The sequence below is a fragment of the Ranitomeya imitator genome, chromosome 1 (assembly GCF_032444005.1).
Source record: "Ranitomeya imitator isolate aRanImi1 chromosome 1, aRanImi1.pri, whole genome shotgun sequence".
Lineage (NCBI taxonomy): Eukaryota > Metazoa > Chordata > Amphibia > Anura > Dendrobatidae > Ranitomeya > Ranitomeya imitator.
The window spans coordinates 253,688,923-253,708,064 of record NC_091282.1 but is presented as its reverse complement, the minus strand read 5'-3'; the positions used below and the strand labels follow the sequence as shown (position 1 = coordinate 253,708,064).

The 19,142-nt window shown below is 46.9% G+C and overlaps 1 protein-coding gene across 1 annotated transcript in view; it reads right to left on the bottom strand.

Annotated features, from left to right (window-relative positions):
- HIP1R (huntingtin interacting protein 1 related) overlaps nucleotides 1-19,142 on the bottom strand; it is a 182,946-nt gene that overhangs the window by 37,805 nt on the left and 125,999 nt on the right. The window contains exon 15 of the mRNA XM_069755688.1: nucleotides 6,532-6,620. Coding sequence (XP_069611789.1) covers nucleotides 6,532-6,620 — 89 coding nt within the window. The remainder of the gene's footprint in view (nucleotides 1-6,531; nucleotides 6,621-19,142) is intronic.

Below are 19,142 nucleotides of genomic sequence, written 5' to 3'. Positions count from 1 at the left end.
GGATGTTTTTATCACTGTTTGCACTGTGTAGACACTGTCTAGACACTTTTTTGTTTAATTTTATCTAACGACGCATGCGTCGCACAACGCACGCACGACGCACACACGCGACGCAAGTGCGTTGTCAATAGGTTTCAATGGGAAATTGTAACGCAATGACGACGCACAAGCGACGCAAGTGCGACGCGTGCGTTTTTTAGACGCTACAAAAATGCAACATGTAGCGTCTCCGACGCCACCCAGGTGCGGTGAAACGACGCATGCGTCGTGCGTTTTACCGAAAACGAACGACAACGCAACGCATGCGTCCCCAATGATAAAGATAGGGGCGCATGACGCATGCGTTGTCGTGCGTCGACGACGCAGCGTCGCATGACGCTAATGTGAACGTAGCCTAACTTTTTTGTGCAGGCGGCAGTGGTGAGTTCTCTGACCTGATGGAAGTCTGTTTTTCCCACCCTTGGGACTGCTTTGGGACGTCCCATGGTTCCTGTGTCCCCCAATGAGAGGCGATAAAGAAAACAGGATTTTTGGTTGCTTACCGTAAAATCTGTTTCTTGAAGCCTCCATTGGGGGACACAGCTCCCTCCCAATGTTTTCTGTTATCTGTTCTATGACTGTTCTCACGTTACAGTTCTCAAGTTTGTGGTTATGGTTTTTCAACCTTGTTTCATTATCTCCTACTGCTTTCTCACTAATTGAAGAGTATAATGCCAGTCGGTGGGGTGTACACTGCAGAGGAGGAGCTAACTTTTTTATTTGCATAGTGTCAGCCTCCTAGTGGCAGAAGCATACACCCATGGTTCCTGTGTCCCCCAATGAGGCGATAGAGAAACACAGATTCTCCAGATGGATCTATAACAAAAGCCCATAGATCGGACTATTATTGCACTTTGTCTTTTTCTTCTACTTTGCTTTCTCGACAAGAAGGCCAAGACAGATTAACTGCATTGAAAAAGAGCAATATTTATTTTCTGGCTGTAGTACAGGTCCTTCTCAAAAAATTAGCATATAGTGTTAAATTTCATTATTTACCATAATGTAATGATTACAATTAAACTTTCATATATTATAGATTCATTATCCACCAACTGAAATTTGTCAGGTCTTTTATTGTTTTAATACTGATGATTTTGGCATACAACTCCTGATAACCCAAAAAACCTGTCTCAATAAATTAGCATATTTCACCCATCCAATCAAATAAAAGTGTTTTTTAATAACAAACAAAAAAACCAACAAATAATAATGTTCAGTTATGCACTCAATACTTGGTCGGGAATCCTTTGGCAGAAATGACTGCTTCAATGCGGCGTGGCATGGAGGCAATCAGCCTGTGACACTGCTGAGATGTTATGGAGGCCCAGGATGCTTCAATAGCGGCCTTAAGCTCATCCAGAGTGTTGGGTCTTGCGTCTCTCAACTTTCTCTTCACAATATCCCACAGATTCTCTATGGGGTTCAGGTCAGGAGAGTTGGCAGGCCAATTGAGCACAGTAATACCATGGTCAGTAAACCATTTACCAGTGGTTTTGGCACTGTGAGCAGGTGCCAGGTCGTGCTGAAAAATGAAATCTTCATCTCCATAAAGCATTTCAGCCGATGGAAGCATGAAGTGCTCCAAAATCTCCTGATAGCTAGCTGCATTGACCCTGCCCTTGATGAAACACAGTGGACCAACACCAGCAGCTGACATGGCACCCCACACATCACTGACTGTGGGTACTTGACACTGGACTTCAGGCATTTTGGCATTTCCTTCTCCCCAGTCTTCCTCCAGACTCTGGCACCTTGATTTCCGAATGACATGCAAAATTTGCTTTCATCAGAAAAAAGTACTTGGGACCACTTAGCAACAGTCCAGTGCTGCTTCTCTGTAGCTCAAAAGTGGCTTTACCTGGGGAATGCGGCACCTGTAGCCCATTTCCTGCACACGCCTGTGCACGGTGGCTCTGGATGTTTCCACACCAGACTCAGTCCACTGCTTCCTCAGGTTCCCCAAGGTCTGGAATCGGTCCTTCTCCACAATCTTCCTCAGGGTCCGGTCTCCTCTTCTCGTTGTACAGCGTTTTCTGCCACATTGTTTCCTTCCAACAGACTTACCATTGAGGTGCCTTGATACAGCACTCTGGGAACAGCCTATTTGTTGAGAAATTTCTTTCTGGGTCTTACCCTCTTGCTTGAGGGTGTCAATGATGGCCTTCTTGACATCTGTCAGGTCGCTAGTCTTACCCATGATGGGGGTTTTGAGTAATGAACCAGGCAGGGAGTTTATAAAAGCCTCAGGTATCTTTTGCATGTGTTTAGAGTTAATTAGTTGATTCAGAAGATTAGGGTAATAGGTCGTTTAGAGAACCTTTTCTTGATATGCTAATTTATTGAGACAGGTTTTTTGGGTTATCAGGAGTTGTATGCCAAAATCATCAGTATTAAAACAATAAAAGAACAGACAAATTTCAGTTGGTGGATAATGAATCTATAATATATGAAAGTTTAATTGTAATCATTACATTATGGTAAATAATGAAATTTAACACTATATGCTAATTTTTTGAGAAGGACCTGTATAAAATGCTTTGTCATGCGAAGAAAATGTAGCATTTTAAACATTTCAGAACTTTAGCAGGGGAACAAATAAGAAAATATACGATTTGTATTAAAAACTGCATATCTGCTACGCAGGGATACTCGGCACATTCTTTTGGCCAAAGCAGCGCAGAAGGAGACTCTGCTGACAGCAATGAGGCAGCTGGGGAATGAACAATGAGGAAAGGGCATACTGAAGGCAGTATGGGAATGGATGGTACTAAAGAAAAAAAATCCTCTGTGCCCTCACCTTCCTTCCCTCTGATCCCTCTCACAATCTCCACAGGTTGGCGTGGCACAGTGGAGAAAGGAGGAATAAAGCTATCTCTTGTTGCAGGTTTGCGGCACGGATTCAGCACCACAAATGCAGCAATTTACAATGCAATACAAATTAAGGGGCATTTCAAAATCTCATTCACATGTTGTGGGAAAAAAATCCAGAAATTTCAAATCTGCAGTATGCTCATTTTTGTGCGAGTTTTAATTGTACCCTATTCAATACTTTATAATGGAGAACGGCAAACCCGCAATTAAAATCATCAAAAAAGTTTATTTCAGTTATTCAATACAAAAAAATGGAGATGGAGATGGAAATTCCATTTCTCCAGCAGGACTTGGCACTTGTCCACACTGCCAAATGTACCAATACCTGGTTTGCAAACAACAGTATCACTGTGCTTGATTGGCCAGCAAACTCACCTGACATTAACCCCATAGAGAATCTATGGGGTATTGTAAAGAGGAAGATGAGACACCCTTCAATACAGACAAGCTGAAGGCTGCTATCAAAGCAACCTGGGCTTCCATAACACCTCAGCAGTGCCACAGACTGATAACCTCCATGCCACACAGCATTGATGCAGTAATTGATGCAAAAGGAGCCCCGACCAAGTATTGAGTACATTCACTAAACATACATTTCAGTAGGCCAACATTTCAGATTATAAAATAATTTTTCAAGCTGGTGTTATAAAGCATTCTAATTTACTGAGATAATGACTTTTGTGTTTTCATTGGCTGTGAGCCATAATCATCAACATTAACAGAAACAAACACTTGAAATAGATCATTCTGTTTGTAATGACTCTATATGAGGTTTGAGTTTCTCTTTTCCTATTGAAGAATTGAAATAAATTAACTTTTTGATCATATTTTAGTTTTGTGAGGAGCACCTGTATGTGGCTTCTGGCTGCAAAATTTTCAGCAAATTGTGAAAATAGAGTAAACAGATTAAGGCCATGTTCACACAGTGCGTTTTTTACCGCGGAAACGCAGCGGTTTTGCCGCTGCGGTTCCGCAGCTGTTTTCCATGCAGGGTACAGTACAATGTACCCTATGGAAAACAGGACCCACTGTGCACATGATCCTGAATTAAAAAAAAAAAAACCGCACTGATTAGCTGCGGTAAAAAAGAAGTACCATGTCACTTCTTTTTGTAAAACAGCAGCGGTTATGCACCCATTGACCTCCATTGTGAGGTGAAAGCCGCAGTAAAACCCGCAGATGAAAAAAATATCTGCGGGTTTTACTGCGGTTTGTGGTGCAGAACCGCTGCAGTGTGGCTGCCCCCCCCGTGCCCCAATCCCACCCCCCCATGCTCCGATGCCACCCCCCCGTGCTCCGACGCCCCCCCCCCCCCCGTGCCCTCATCTCCCCCCTATACTTACCCGGTCCCGTTGTCCGTCCGGCCGTCTTCTCCCTGGGCGCCGCCATCTTGCAAAATGGCGGGCGCACTGCGCATGCCGGCCGGCCGATTCGTTCCAAAGTGCATTTTGATCACTGAGATATAACCTATCTCAGTGATCAAAATAAAAAAAAAAATAGTAAATGACCCCCCCCCTTCCCCTTTGTCACCCCCATAGGTAGGGACAATAAAAAAATAAAGAATTTTTTTTTTTTTCCCCACTAAGGTTAGAATAGGGTTAGGGTTAGGGGTAGGGGTAGGGTTAGGGGTAGGGTATTTTCAGCCATTTTAACCCTAAAAAACTTCCTAGAAAACACACAGACTCTGGCTAGAAAACTGCATAAAAAAACGCATCAAAAAACGCATCAAAAAAGCACCAAAAAAGCACCAAAAAAAGGACCTGCGTTTTCTGCCAAGAGCTGCGGTTTCAGTCCTGAAAAAAAAAGGATGGAAATCAGGAACGTGTGAACATACCCTTAGACATTGGGAGACTTCAGGAGAAGAGTATGAGGCCCCATTCAGCATTTTGCATCAGTGTTTGTATGCCAAAAGCAAAAGTAGAAATTACAGAGAAAAAATATCATTGAAAGATTGACACCTGTTCGGTGTTTTGGAAATACTCCTGGTCTTAAAAATACTGATAAAATACTGGTCAAAAATACTGATGTGTGAATTAAGCGTAACAGTTGAAAAGTGTACCCAATTTTAAAATGAAACTTTAATGTGGACTTTGCTATGTAATCTGACAGCAACATAACGTATGGGGCAGAGACCCAAATCCCAGCGATGCATTCGACGGCTTTGGCACTCATAAGCTTACATTCTAGCAAACGACGGATGGCAACGGTTCCGTCGCTGTCCGTTTTTTCAACGGAGAAAAAAAAAAAAAAAACAACTTTACTTTGTCCGTTGTCCCCGGATCAACAATTTTCAACGGATCCGGCGAACGAAGGCTGAACCCGTGAGGCCATCCATCGCTAATACAAGTCTATGAGAAGAAAACGGATCCAGTGGCATCAGTCGCTGGATCCGTTTTTTTCAAATTTCGACGGATTGCGACTGATGGCAAAAAACGGATGTGTGAAAGGGGCCTTAGTGCAAAGGTAGCAGAGATCAGAATGTTGAGTCATAACACCCACCTACACCACTGATTGTAGCCTTTGTGTACATTGAATATTGAGCAAAAGCTGCTCATCAGTGGTGGGTACGTGGTTGGACCAGGAGGCATGTGACGCCTAGTCCTGTAGTGATAATCTCCTGCTGATAAAACACAAAAAGCCCAGTGAGTGACATCGCTGGAATCAGGTTCTCAGCAGACAGATTTACTTTAAGTCACCACTGTAGAAAATGCAAAGTTGCAACATTTTATTAAAGGCATATTTGAAAAATACACTGTAAAAAGCATGAAAAACAAGTGACAAAAGGGATCTATAAATGTTAATTGCTTAAAATTAATAGAATTACTATATTTTTCAGACTATAAAACAAATTCTGTACTACTCTCCCCAATCCTGGTTTGCACGGCCCCCCCATCACCATCCTAGTATGCATGGTCCCATGAGAAAAACATTAAAAAAAAAAACCTAACTACTCTACTTACCTTCCCTCTGCTTCTTCCCATGAGATGGAGAGCAGTAACTATTCATTCTCTTTAATAGCAGTCACACGTGATAGCACAGCTGCTGCAGGAGCCGGCGTTTGCGGATGCTGTGCCCGCTATTGAAGATCAATGAATATTCACTGTTCCCCATGCCAATGGGATTTGAGAGAAATGAATATTCATTCTCTTTAGTAGCGGGCACACTTGATTGCCCAGCCACTGCAGGAAGCTGGTGGCTGCAGTTGGGGGCCTGCTGCTAAAGAGAAATTAATATTCATTGCTCCCCATGCTTATAGTCCCTCCCACCTCGGCACCAACTTCAGTGCATAGAGGTCGGAGGAACTATGGGCGTGGGGAGCAGTGAATATTAATTTCTCTTTAGCAGTGGGCACAAACTGAGCTACAGCAGCCAGCTCCTGCCTTCTTTAACAAGCTGGTCCGCCACTGCCACTACTCCACCTCTGCATCCACATCAGGTACATGCGGACTATAAGACGCACCCCCCATTTTCCTCCAAATCTTTGGAGGAAAAAAGTGCGTGTTATAGTCTGAAAAATACGGTATTTAGTTTGACGCCTATAGCAACATGCAAGCATATCTGCCAAAAAAATGAAACCTTTATTGTGAGGCTAGCAGGTTGTAAAATATAACATTCAGATACCTTTCTCAGAAGTCCTGCATGAACATTGATGAGCTCATTGTGTTTTTCTTTCAGTTTATTGTATCGCAGTTCTGTTGCCTGAACTTTTTCTGAAAGCAGAAAAGGGAAAAAATATTAGAGCAGTGTGGATTGTCTCAGCATCGCATTAGCTTTACCACAGCAAAACAATCCATCCTTCCAAGGACAATATCTGCAAGGAGTTTGTATGTTTTTGCCGTGTTCGCGTGGGTTTCCTCCCACACTACAAGGATATACCGATAAGGAATCTAGATTGCGAACCCCAATGGGGACAGTGATGTCTGTAAAGCACTGAGGAATTAATGGTGCCAAGTAAGAGAGTAAAATAAATAAATTGTAGAAATATCTGCTTTGCATTTAAAACCTGTTTTATTTTAAGTGAGTGGGTAACATTTCTCATTACTGCTGTTTGAAATACAGGCAGATAAAAGTTTGCCATCTTCAAAAGAATTGTTAAAAACCTACAGTGTAAAACAAGCATTCTGGATAAAGTACTCAACGCAAACTTCTCTCCTAAACCTTTAAAGATATGCATGTGTAGTGAAGGTGCAATAATATATTTGATGAAAGTTCCAAGTGGAGTGAAATTGGAAAATAAAAAAAAGCCATTCAGCAACTGCTTTTTGAGACTTCTGTTTTTACGTTGTTCTTTCTGCTGTATAAAATGCCATAGCAGCACGATTTTACAGGTCAGTATGAGGACTGGAACACTGTGCAATACCTGTGTGTGACCAGCTCCATATACAAGCCTCTTTTGTGCAATCATATACTAAGCAATCACCCCCTCGATGAGTTGGTAGGCTGTGAGTGGTTGCCTCATCAGTATTTTGCACCTGTATGGCCACCATCTTTATCACATGGGTTTGTTGCATCCTGGGAGCACACTAGTTCAGAGACCTGGTCAAGTAAGCACTGCAGTCCCTTTGTACTGTATTATGACTAGAACACTAGACTTGATGTATATAGGTTTTTTTGGGGGGGTTTTATTAGTAAAAAAAAAAAAAAGTTATGAAAAAGATATTGGTTTGTCTCATCAGATACTGAGACCAGTGACTTATTTTTTAATCGATGGGGCTGTGTGAGGGTTATTTTTTTACCGATGCCATTCTGGGGAACATATGAAGTGTTGATCATTATTTATTTATTTATTTTTTTGTGGGAGCTCTGTCAACCCAAAAAAAAAAAAACGTCAAATTTTTGCATTTTGATTTATTTTGCTCACTTCACAATGTTTATATTAAGGGTTAAAGGGAACCTGTCACCCGTTTTTGCAGTATGAGATAAAAATACCGTTAAATAGGGCCTGAGCTGTGTGTTACAATAGTATATTTTTTGTCCCCCGATTCCCCACCTATGCTGCAGAAATACCTTACCAAAGTCGCCGTTTTCGCCTGTCAATCAGGCTGGTCTGGTCAAAAGGGCGTGGTGAAATGGCTGCTTCTCCTCCACCTCTTGCTTATCTTCCCGGCGTTGGCGTAGTGGTTCTCGCATGCGCAACAGCCGAAAAAGAGCGCGATCTGTGCTATTCCCCTGGTTATCAGTGGGGGCGGCCATCTTCCTGGGGCCGCGCGTGCGCAGATGAAGTGCTCTGCTGCCTGGGGCTTCAGGAAAAACAGGATTTTTGGTTGCTTACCGTAAAATCTGTTTCTTGAAGCCATTGGGGGACACAGGAACCATGGGTGTATGCTGCTGCCACTAGGAGGCTGACACTATGCAAATAAAAAAGTTAGCTCCTCCTCTGCAGTGTACACCCCACCGACTGGCATTATACTCTTCAGTTAGTGAGAAAGCAGTAGGAGATAATGAAACAAGGTTGAAAAACCATAACCACAAACTTGAGAACTGTAACGTGAGAACAGTCATAGAACAGATAACAGAAAACATTGGGAGGGAGCTGTGTCCCCCAATGGAGGCTTCAAGAAACAGATTTTACGGTAAGCAACCAAAAATCCTGTTTTCTTTATCGCCTCTCATTGGGGGACACAGGAACCATGGGACGTCCCAAAGCAGTCCCAAGGGTGGGAAAAACAGACTTCCATCAGGTCAGAGGACTCACCACTGCCGCCTGCAGGATCCTTCTGCCTAGGCTGGCGTCCGCCGATGCGTAGGTATGGACCTTGTAAAATTTGGCGAACGTGTGGATGGAAGACCAAGTTGCCGCTTTGCAAAGCTGTAGGGCGGAAGCCCTGTGGTGCACCGCCCAGGAGGCGCCGACTGCCCGGGTAGAGTGAGCCTTAATCCCAGGAGGGGGCACTCTGTTCTTGACCCGGTAAGCCTCCAAAATTGCCATTCTGATCCATCGAGCAATAGTCGCTTTAGAAGCCGGCTGGCCTCTGCGCGTGCCATCAGGAATGACGAAAAACGAATCAGTCTTCCGAAAAGAGGATGTTCTATCCAGATAAATCCTCACTGCCCTGACGAGGTCTAGCTTGTTCAACGATCGCTCCAGAGGATGAGTCGGAGCTGGACAAAAGGAAGGTAGAACGATGTCCTCGTTGAGGTGGAAGGTGGAAACCACCTTAGGAAGAAAAGAAGGTGGGGGTCGGAAAACCACCTTGTCCTGGTGAATGACCAAAAACGGAGGGCGGCAAGACAGTGCCGCCAGCTCGGAAACGCGGCGAATGGAAGTGATGGCCACCAGAAAGGCCACCTTCCAAGATAACACTGATAGAGGAATCTCCCTTAGAGGCTCATAGGGAGAAACCTTCAAAACGTCCAGTACTAGGTTTAGGTCCCATGCCTCCACAGGGGCCCTGTACGGCGGGACGGCGTGGGCTACCCCCTGAAAGAAGGTCTTAACCTGTGGCCGAGAGGCCAAGGACTTCTGAAAGAGGATGGAAAGCGCAGAGACCTGGCCCTTCAGGGAACTAAGAGCCAGGCCCGAATCCAGCCCTGCCTGAAGGAAGGCCAAAAGAGAAGGCAGGGAAAAAACCATAGGCGGAACGCGGTTGGACTCGCACCAACGGAAGTAGGCCTTCCAGGTGCGGTAGTAGATCCTGGAAGACGAAGGCTTCCGAGCCTGAATCATGGTGTGAATCACCCGGTCCGAAAGGCCGGACGCTCTTAGAAACGCGGTCTCAACAGCCACGCCGTTAAACTGAGCGACCGAGAATTCGAGTGGCAGATCGGACCCTGGGACAGCAGATCGGGCCTGTCTGGAAGGCGCCAGGGAGCGTCCGCGAGAAGGTTGACAAGCTCCGCGAACCAAGCTCTCCTGGGCCAATCCGGGGCGATCAGGATGACCGGCACCCCTTCCGCTTTGATCTTCTTCAACAGTTTGGGCAGTAATGGAAGGGGTGGGAACAGGTAGGCCAGCTCGAACTGTGACCAAGGAATGGCCAGAGCATCGACGCCCACTGCGAGAGGATCGCGTGACCTGGAGACGAATTGCGGAACCTTCCTGTTGATTCGAGACGCCGTGAGATCCACATCTGGAGTTCCCCATCGAAGACAAATCTGATGAAAAGACCTCCGGATGCAAGGACCATTCCCCTGCCGCGAGACCCTCGCGGCTGAGGAAGTCGGCGGCCCAGTTTTCCACGCCGGGGATATGCACCGCGGATATCACCGGAACCGTTCCCTCTGCCCAAAGGAGGATCTTGGATACCTCGGCAAGGGCCAGGGAGCTCCGAGTCCCCCCCTGATGGTTGACATATGCCACAGCCGTGGCGTTGTCCGTCTGGATCCGGACTGGAAGGCCCCTGAGGATCCTTTCCCAATGACGGAGGGACAGAAAGATGGCCCGAATTTCGAGGACGTTGATCGGCAGAGCAGACTCCTGCGGCGACCAACGGCCCTGAACCATCAGGTGGCGAAAACCGCACCCCAGCCGATCAAGCTGGCATCCGTTGTCACCACCTGCCAGTGAACCGGAAGGAAGGACCTGCCCTGGGAGATGAGAGGAGACGTCAGCCACCAGTTGAGAGACCGCTTGACCCGAAAGGAGAGTCTGATCGGCCGATCCAGGGAGAAGACCGACCTGTCCCACTGAGACAGAATGGCTTGCTGAAGGGGTCGAGAATGGAATTGAGCGAAGGGAATCGCTTCCAAGGTAGCTACCATCCTCCCCAGAACCTTCATGGCCGATCGGAGGGAGGGAGGCCGAGGACCCTGGAGCAAGAGTATGTCCCGACAAAGGGTGGATCTCTTGTCCTTGGGAAGGAAGACTCTGGACTGACGAGTGTCGAAGAGCATGCCCAGAAAGATGATGCGCTGAGAAGGAATAAGGCAGGACTTCTTCCGGTTGACCAGCCATCCGAAACGGGATAAGGTGTCGAGGACAATGGACAAGCGTTCGCGGCCTGAGCAAAGGACGGAGCCTTGATGAGGATGTCGTCGAGGTATGGAAACAGGACCAAGCCTCTGACCCTCAAAATGGCCATCAGCGCCGCCATGATTTTCGTGAACACCCTTGGCGCGGTTGCGAGACCGAACGGCAGGGCGACGAACTGAAAATGATCTTGTTGCACTGCAAAGCGCAGGAAACGGTGATGTCCGGGAAATATTGGAACATGTAGGTAGGCGTCCTGGATATCTATAGAACATAGAAATTCCTGAGCCTCCATGGAAGCAATTACTGAACGAAGGGATTCCATCCTGAAGTGTCTCAGGCGAACCCTCCTGTTCAGCAATTTGAGGTCCAGAATGGGACGAACCTTGCCGTCTTTTTTCGGTACCACAAAGAGGTTCGAGTAGAAACCCGTGTACCGTTCCTTTTCTGGGACGGGAACAATTACCCCGGATTTGAGCAGAGAAGCGATGGCTGCGAAGAAGCCCGGAACCAGAGCGGGATCTTTTGGAGGACGAGATTGGAAAAAACGATCTCTGGGTCGGGAGGCGAACTCTATTTTGTATCCCGAGGATACAACTTCCCTGACCCATGCATCCTCTACTGCGGAAATCCAGACGTCCCTGAAACGGAGAAGACGGCCCCCCAACCTGGGAGTTGGGCTGGAGTCTTGCCGAGAGTCATGCGGAAGTTCATCTTCCAGTCCTGGGCCTGGACGATCTACCCTGGGAATAGCGAGGACGCCAGGACGGAGTGGGCCTGAAGGACACCGCCTTCTTCTCTTGACGTGCCTGTGGCCTCTGTTGCTGCTGGGAAAAAGAGTTTGATGCAGCGAAGCGACGAAAAGGCCGAAACGAGCGAAACTGCCGTCTAGGAGGAGGGCGACGAGGCTTAGCCTGGGGGAGAAGAGAACTTGTACCCCCGGTGGCGTCCTTAATTATTTGGTCCAGCTGGGAACCAAAGAGGCGAGAGCCCTGGAAGGGCAGACTAGTGAGGGACTTTTTGGAGGACAAGTCCGCCTGCCAGGCCTTGAGCCAAACGGTCCGGCGGATGGCAACGGCATTGCTGGAAGCCTGAGCCGCACAAGACGCGACATCCAGGGAGGCGGAAACCAGGTAATCACCAGCGTGGGAAATCTGGTTGGCAAGTTCCGCTAATTGCGCGGGAGGAGCCCCGTCCAGGATACCTCGCCGTAGATCCTTGGCCCATTTTGAGATGGATTTTGAAGCCCAAGTGGAAGCAAAGGCTGGGCATAGCGCTGCTGAGGCCGCTTCAAAGGCAGATTTTGCGAAGGATTCTATAACTCTGTCGTTAGAATCCTTCAGAGACGCTCCGCCGGACAGTGGAAGCAACGTGTTGGTGGACAGCCTGGAGACAGGGGGATCCACCGAGGGGGAGACCGTCCAATTGGCGGTAAGTTCTGGTGAAAAAGGATATAACACCCCCAGGCGTTTTCCCCTCTGAAAACGTCTGGTCGGATTCTCTCTCTCTCTGGTCAGAATTTCCTCGAATTCAGGATGAGGAGCGAAAAATTTTGAAGGTGGTTTGGCCCGTCTAAACGAAACCGCCTGATCTGCGGGTTCCGTAGAGGGATCCTTAATGCCACAGGTTTGGTTTATAGCCCGAATGAGGTTTTGGACCGACTCACTCATGGTGGCGATCTGGCTAGGATCCAGCTCCGAAATCTCCTCTGAGGGCGCATCAGATAAAGCCTCGCCTGACTCAGGGGAGGAGGATCGGTGCGACACCAACCGCGGGGGGGGGGGGGGGTTTGGGGGTTCGGGGCCGGGCGGCGAGATGGAACGCGAAGAGGACTTAGACCGACGTTCCTGTCTGGACCTTTTGTAGCTTGGCAAGGAGGTCTCGGGTGGCGGTTCCTGCGACCCGCTGGCCACGGCAGGGGTCTGCAGGGGTAACCGATCCAGCGCGGACACCAAGGTTTGAGATACCCGTGTTAAATCAGCCACCGATTGGGACAGAGAGGCGGCCCAGCCTGGGATGGGGGGATCACTCTCGGGCGGAACGGCCGGGGGATCCTGGGCAGTGGGAACAATCGGGTTGCTGCAGGACTGACACAGCGGGGAGGACTGACCTGAGGGAAGTTTGCTGTTACAGGACGAACATGCAAAGTACGTGACTAAGGCAGAAGATGAAGAAGTAGGGGGGCGAGAGCGGCCCCCTTTAGAAGACATTTTGAGAGATCCCTGAAGATGCCAGTGGGTTAGGGGACAGTGGGGCAGAGAAGGGTGTCAGTCTGCAGTGCAGCTACTCACGGACCCGGTCCTGGAAGATGTCCCACTTGTCCTCGGTGGAGAAATCCACTGAGGTGCTGTATACTGCAATGCTGAGCCCACAGAGGATGCGGGCGAAGGAGCGTGGCGAGCTGGGTGAGGCACTGCAAGGGCTGCTGCTGCTGCTGCTGCTGTAGTGTGAAGCGATGCTCACACCAGACAAGTGTCCCACGAGGAAGGGGGCGGAGCCAGACGCAGAGGCGCCGGTGGGCAGGACACAGTATGTCGGGCGGGAAAAAAGCCCGCCCGCAGAAGCGGAAGTGAGGGATCCGACGACCGGAAGTAGGCCCCGGCCGAAGCCGGGGTCTAAATTAGGGACCGGCGGCCGGGAAAACGAGTCGCGGCGCCGGTACAGAGTGCCGGAGCAATGCGCCGCGCCGGGAGGCTGGCGGCACAGGCGCCGCAGCCTGTCAGGCTGCGTCGCTGAAGGGCGCCGCAGATAAGCACCTCCTACGGCGCCGGAGCGATGCGCCGGAGCGATGCACCGCAGCGATAAGCGGCGCGATAGACTGCAGGGCTGCCGCGCTGAGGACAGTGCCCAGTGAAAAACCGCAGCGCTGGTAGTGCGCCGCGGAATGGAGCGTACGGCAGCCAAGGGCTGTCTAGAAGGAAGGTGCTGGACACGGGAAAAGAGCGCTGCGGCCAGAAGGGGCCCCGCGCTGGAGCAGAAAGGCCCTTGTATTATAGGGAAAAATGCTGGAACTCCAGGATCACCGATAAAATATCGGCCGCGCCGCAAAGGATACGGGCGATGACCGGGTAAGAGAGGGTCACCGTCTGGGAGCCCTTAACAAGAACCCCCCCCCCCCAATAAGGATCTGGGACGGGATAGGGAAAATACTCACCTAAACGTCCCACGCCGGTACTAACCTTAAAAGGGGGTGAGACGTCCAGGGAGCTGATGGACGTCCTCGTCTCCTCCAACCGACAGGCTCTGGTGGGCGAGTGGGTGGGGGACGGAGCCAGGACCGGACTTCTGAGCACGCTTGTGTGCCAGGATCTTGGTCCTGGAGAGGGATCTATGAGGATACGGGGTGGCAGTACACACCGTACTCATAGTCCGCTTGTGGGACTACAGGTGTGACTGTTCATCCTGTATCCCTCCGGAAAAACCTGAAAGAAAACGACGCACATTGAGGTAGATAAGGGTCTATTGAAAGACCCGTGTCCACCTCCTACTGACACTAAGCTAAACTGAAGAGTATAATGCCAGTCGGTGGGGTGTACACTGCAGAGGAGGAGCTAACTTTTTTTATTTGCATAGTGTCAGCCTCCTAGTGGCAGCAGCATACACCCATGGTTCCTGTGTCCCCCAATGAGAGGCGATAAAGAAATGGCCGCGGGATGCCGCGCGTGCGCAAATGGAGATCGCGGCGGCCATTTTCCTGAAGCCGAGTTCGCATCACTGCTTCAGGAAAATGGCCGCCGCAATCTCCATCTGCGCACGCGTGGCATCCCGCAGCCATTTTCCTGAAGCCCCAGGCAGCAGAACACTCCATCTGCGCATGCTCGGCCTCAGGAAGATGGCCACCCCCACCGATAACCAGGGGAATAGCACAGATCGCGCTCTTTTTCGGCTGTTGCGCATGGGAGAACCACTAGGCCAACGCCGGGAAGATAAGCAAGAGGTGGGGGAGAAGCAGCCATTTCACCATGCCCTTTTGACCAGACCAGCCTGATTGACAGGCGAAAACGGCGACTTTGGTAAGGTATTTCAGCAGCATAGGTGGGGAATCAGGAGACAAAAAATACACTATTGTAACACACAGCTCAGGCCCTATTTAACGGTATTTTTATCTCCTACTGCAAAAACGGGGTGACAGGTTCCCTTTAAACAATTTCATGCTTTGATATATCAGACCTTTACGAACAAGACGATCTGAAATATTCTTAGTTTGCAAATGATTTTCTTTTTAGATGGGGTATGAGGGCAATTTGAATTTTAGGTTTTTCTCTCTCATATAGTGTGTGTTTTATCAGTATAATCAAATGTATAATTTGGTATACAACGCAAGTACTTTTTAGCAATTTATACCAAACATGGAAAAAAAATGTCATAACATCACTACAATGATATATAAAAGGGACAACCAAAACCAAGAAAACAAAATCCACCTGTGTGTAATGAAGTCTCTGTATAAATGCACCTGCTCTGTGATAGTCTCAGGGTTCTGTTTGAAGCACAGAGAGCATCATGAAGACCAAGGAACACAACAGGCAGGTTCGTGATACTGTTGTGGAGAAGTTTACAGCCGGATTTGGATACAAAATGATTTCCAAAACTTTAAACATCCCAAGGCGCACTGTGCAAGTGATCATACTGAAATGGAAGGAGTATCATGCAACTGCAAAACTACCAAAACCCGGCCGTCCCTCTAAACTTTCATCTCAAACAAGGAGAAGACTGATCATAGATGCAGCCAAGAGGCCCATGATCACTCTGGATGAACTGCAGAGATCTACGGCTGAGGTGGGACAGTTTGTCCATAGGACAACAATCAGTCGTACACTGCACAAATATAGCCATTATGGAAGAGTGGCAAGAAGAAAGCCATTTCTCAAAGATATCCATAAAAAGTGTCGTTTAAAGTTTGCAACAAGCCACCTGGGAGACACACCAAGCATGCAGAAGAAGGTGCTCTGGTCAGATTAAGCCAAAATTGAACTTTTTGGCAACAATGCCAAACAATATGTTTGGCGTAAAGGCAACTCGGCTCATCACCCTGAACACACCGTCCCCACTGTCAAACATGGTGGTGGCAGCATCATGGTTTGGGCCTACTTTTCTTCAGCAGGGACAGGGAAGATTGTTAAAATTGATGGGAAGATGGATGGAGCCAAATACAGGACCATTCTTGAAGAAAACCTGTTGGAGTCCGCAAAAAACCTAAGACTGGGACGGAGATTTGTCTACCAAGACAATGATCCCAATCATAAAGCAAAATCTACAATGGAATGGTTCATAAATAAACGTATCCAGGTGATAGAATGGCCAAGTCAGAGTCCAGATCTCAATCCAATCGAGAATCTGTGGAAAGAGCTGAAAACTGCTGTTCACAAACTATCTCCATCAAACCTCACTGAGCGCGAGCTTTTTGCCAAGAAGAATGGGCAAGAATTTCAGTCTCTCGATGTACACAAATCATAGAGACATACCCCAAGTGACTTGCATCTGTAATCGCAGCACAAGGTGGTGCAACAAAGTATTAAGTGAAAAGGGCCGAATAATATTGCACTCCCCACTTTTCAGTTTTTGAATTTCCACAAAAATTTAAAATAACCAATAAATTTCGTTCATCTTCACAATTGTGTTACACTTGTTGTTGATTTTTCACCAAAAATTTACATTTGGCATCTTTATGTTTGAAGCATGATCTGTGGGAAAAGGTTGAAAAGTTCCAGGGGGCAGAATACTTTCGCAAGGCACTGTAATTAACCAAAGGACAGACGGTCACTTGACAAATGTGGATGGACATATGCTATCCATAGGTCACAGATGTTGCAGAATTCAAAAGAATTTATAAGTTGCTCATGGGTCATGAAGTTTTCAACACTGGCTAAAACTTTCGCAAATAGGATGTGTTTTCCCCCAAGCATAAGCTATAATTTGCTTTGCTACTAAAAAGAGAAAAATATGAGAGTCTAACTGAGACCAAGTGAGTGTGGATAATTTATGAAAGCTTCCCAGAGGTCGCTAATAAGGGAGGTATGGAGGATCAGAAAATGAAAAGGAATTCCAGCTCAACGAGGCAGTGAAAAGTAAAAACTTGGTACTTTATTCACTTCATATAGGAAGCAGAGGATAAAACATCAGCACAATGAAGATACTTTTTTACTTTTCACTGCCTCGTTGAGCTGGAATTCCTTTTCATTTTCTGGTTCTCTCACGCCTTGACACAGCGTTTCCGTGCTCCGAGCCTCCTGGGATCATCACTATGGTGAGCTGGATTTCTCTTTTTGTTACTAGGTATGGAGGATAACTCGTGACAAATTGTATACTCAAAGCCAGATGTGACACTCGTGGACAAGTCCACCATATCATCTTTGAAGTTCACCCACAAAAACAATTTTTCAGGAGAACCAGTGACCATGTGTACTATTTGCACAGAGACCATATACAAGCGCATGAGGACTTTATATGTAGATTCCATTGCGCTTGTGTTTATGGAGCAGGAAGAAACCATGACACATGCATTATTCGAGGAAGCTCTGTCATGTGTGCCCGCCAAGACTGAAAAGAAGGTGAAGAGATACCAGTTTGTATGAGAATTCTACTGCACTGGACCTTAACAGAATCAACGTACTATGTCTGAACGCAGGAAAGGTCCATAACAGTATGTTAATAGGCAGACGTGAAACATTGGGAATTTCCAAAGAGACCTATAAGGGCGTTTCAGTGATTAAATTGTAGCAGCCTGATCGTAGAATGAAAGGTTGGAGACTTAATCACCACATCACATTTATGTAATGTCACAGTACCAATTGGTCAGGGTGCATCCAAGCATTGGTGAAATGCTTATGCAGGAGACGCAAGAAGTATGCGTGTATGAAAAAAAATGTACTCCACAAAAACAACATTAACCCCTTCATGACCCAGCCTATTTTGACCTTAATGACCTGGCCGTTTTTTGCAATTCTGACCAGTGTCCCTTTATGAGGTAATAACTCAGGAACGCTTCAACGGATCCTAGCGGTTCTGAGATTGTTTTTTCGTGACATATTGGGCTTCATGTTAGTGGTAAATTTAGGTCAATAAATTCTGCGTTTATTTGTGATAAAAACGGAAATTTGGCGAAAATTTTGAAAATTTCGCAATTTTCACATTTTGAATTTTTATTCTGTTAAACCAGAGAGTTATGTGACACAAAATAGTTAATAAATAACATTTCCCACATGTCTACTTTACACCAGCACAATTTTGGAAACAAAATTTTTTTTTGCTAGGAAGTTATAAGAGTTAAAATTTGACCTGCGATTTCTCATTTTTACAACGAAATTTACAAAACCATTTTTTTTAGGGACCACCTCACATTTGAAGTCAGTTTGAGGGGTCTATATGGCTGAAAATACCCAAAAGTGACACCATTCTAAAAACTGCACCCCTCAAGGTGCTCAAAACCACATTCAAGAAGTTTATTAACCCTTCAGGTGCTTCACAGCAGCAGAAGCAACATGGAAGGAAAAAATGAACATTTAACTTTTTAGTCACAAAAATTATCTTTTAGCAACATTTTTTTTATTTTCCCAATGGTACAAGGAGAAACTGAACCACGAAAGTTGTTGTCCAATTTGTCCTGAGTACGCTGATACCTCATATGTGGGGGTAAACCACTGTTTGGGCGCACGGCAGGGCTTGGAAGGGAAGGAGCGCCATTTGACTTTTTGAATGAAAAATTGGCTCCACTCTTTAGCGGACACCATGTCACGTTTGGAGAGCCCCCGTGTGCCTAAAAATTGGAGCTCCCCCACACGTGACCCCATTTTGGAAACTAGACGCCCCAAGGAACTTATCTAGATGCATAGTGAGAACTTTGAACCCCCGGGGGCTTCACAAATTGATCCGTAAAAATGAAAAAGTACTTTTTTTTCACAAAATAATTCTTTTAGCCTCAATTTTTTTCATTTTCACATGGGTAACAGGATAAAATGGATCCTAAAATTTGTTGGGCAATTTCTCATGAGTACACCGATACCTCACATGTGGGGGTAAACCACTGTTTGGGCACATGGTAAGGTTCGGAAGGGAAGGAGCGCCATTTGACTTTTTGAATGAAAAATTATCTCCATCGTTAGCGGACACCATGTCGTGTTTGGAGAGCCCCCGTGTGCCTAAACATTGGAGCTCCCCCACAAATGACCCCATTTTGGAAACTAGACCCCCCAAGGAACTTATCTAGATGCATATTGAGCACTTTAAACCCTCAGGTGCTTCACAAATTGATCTGTAAAAATGAAAAAGTACTTTTTTTTTCACAAAAAAATTCTTTTCGCCTCAGTTTTTCATTTTCACATGG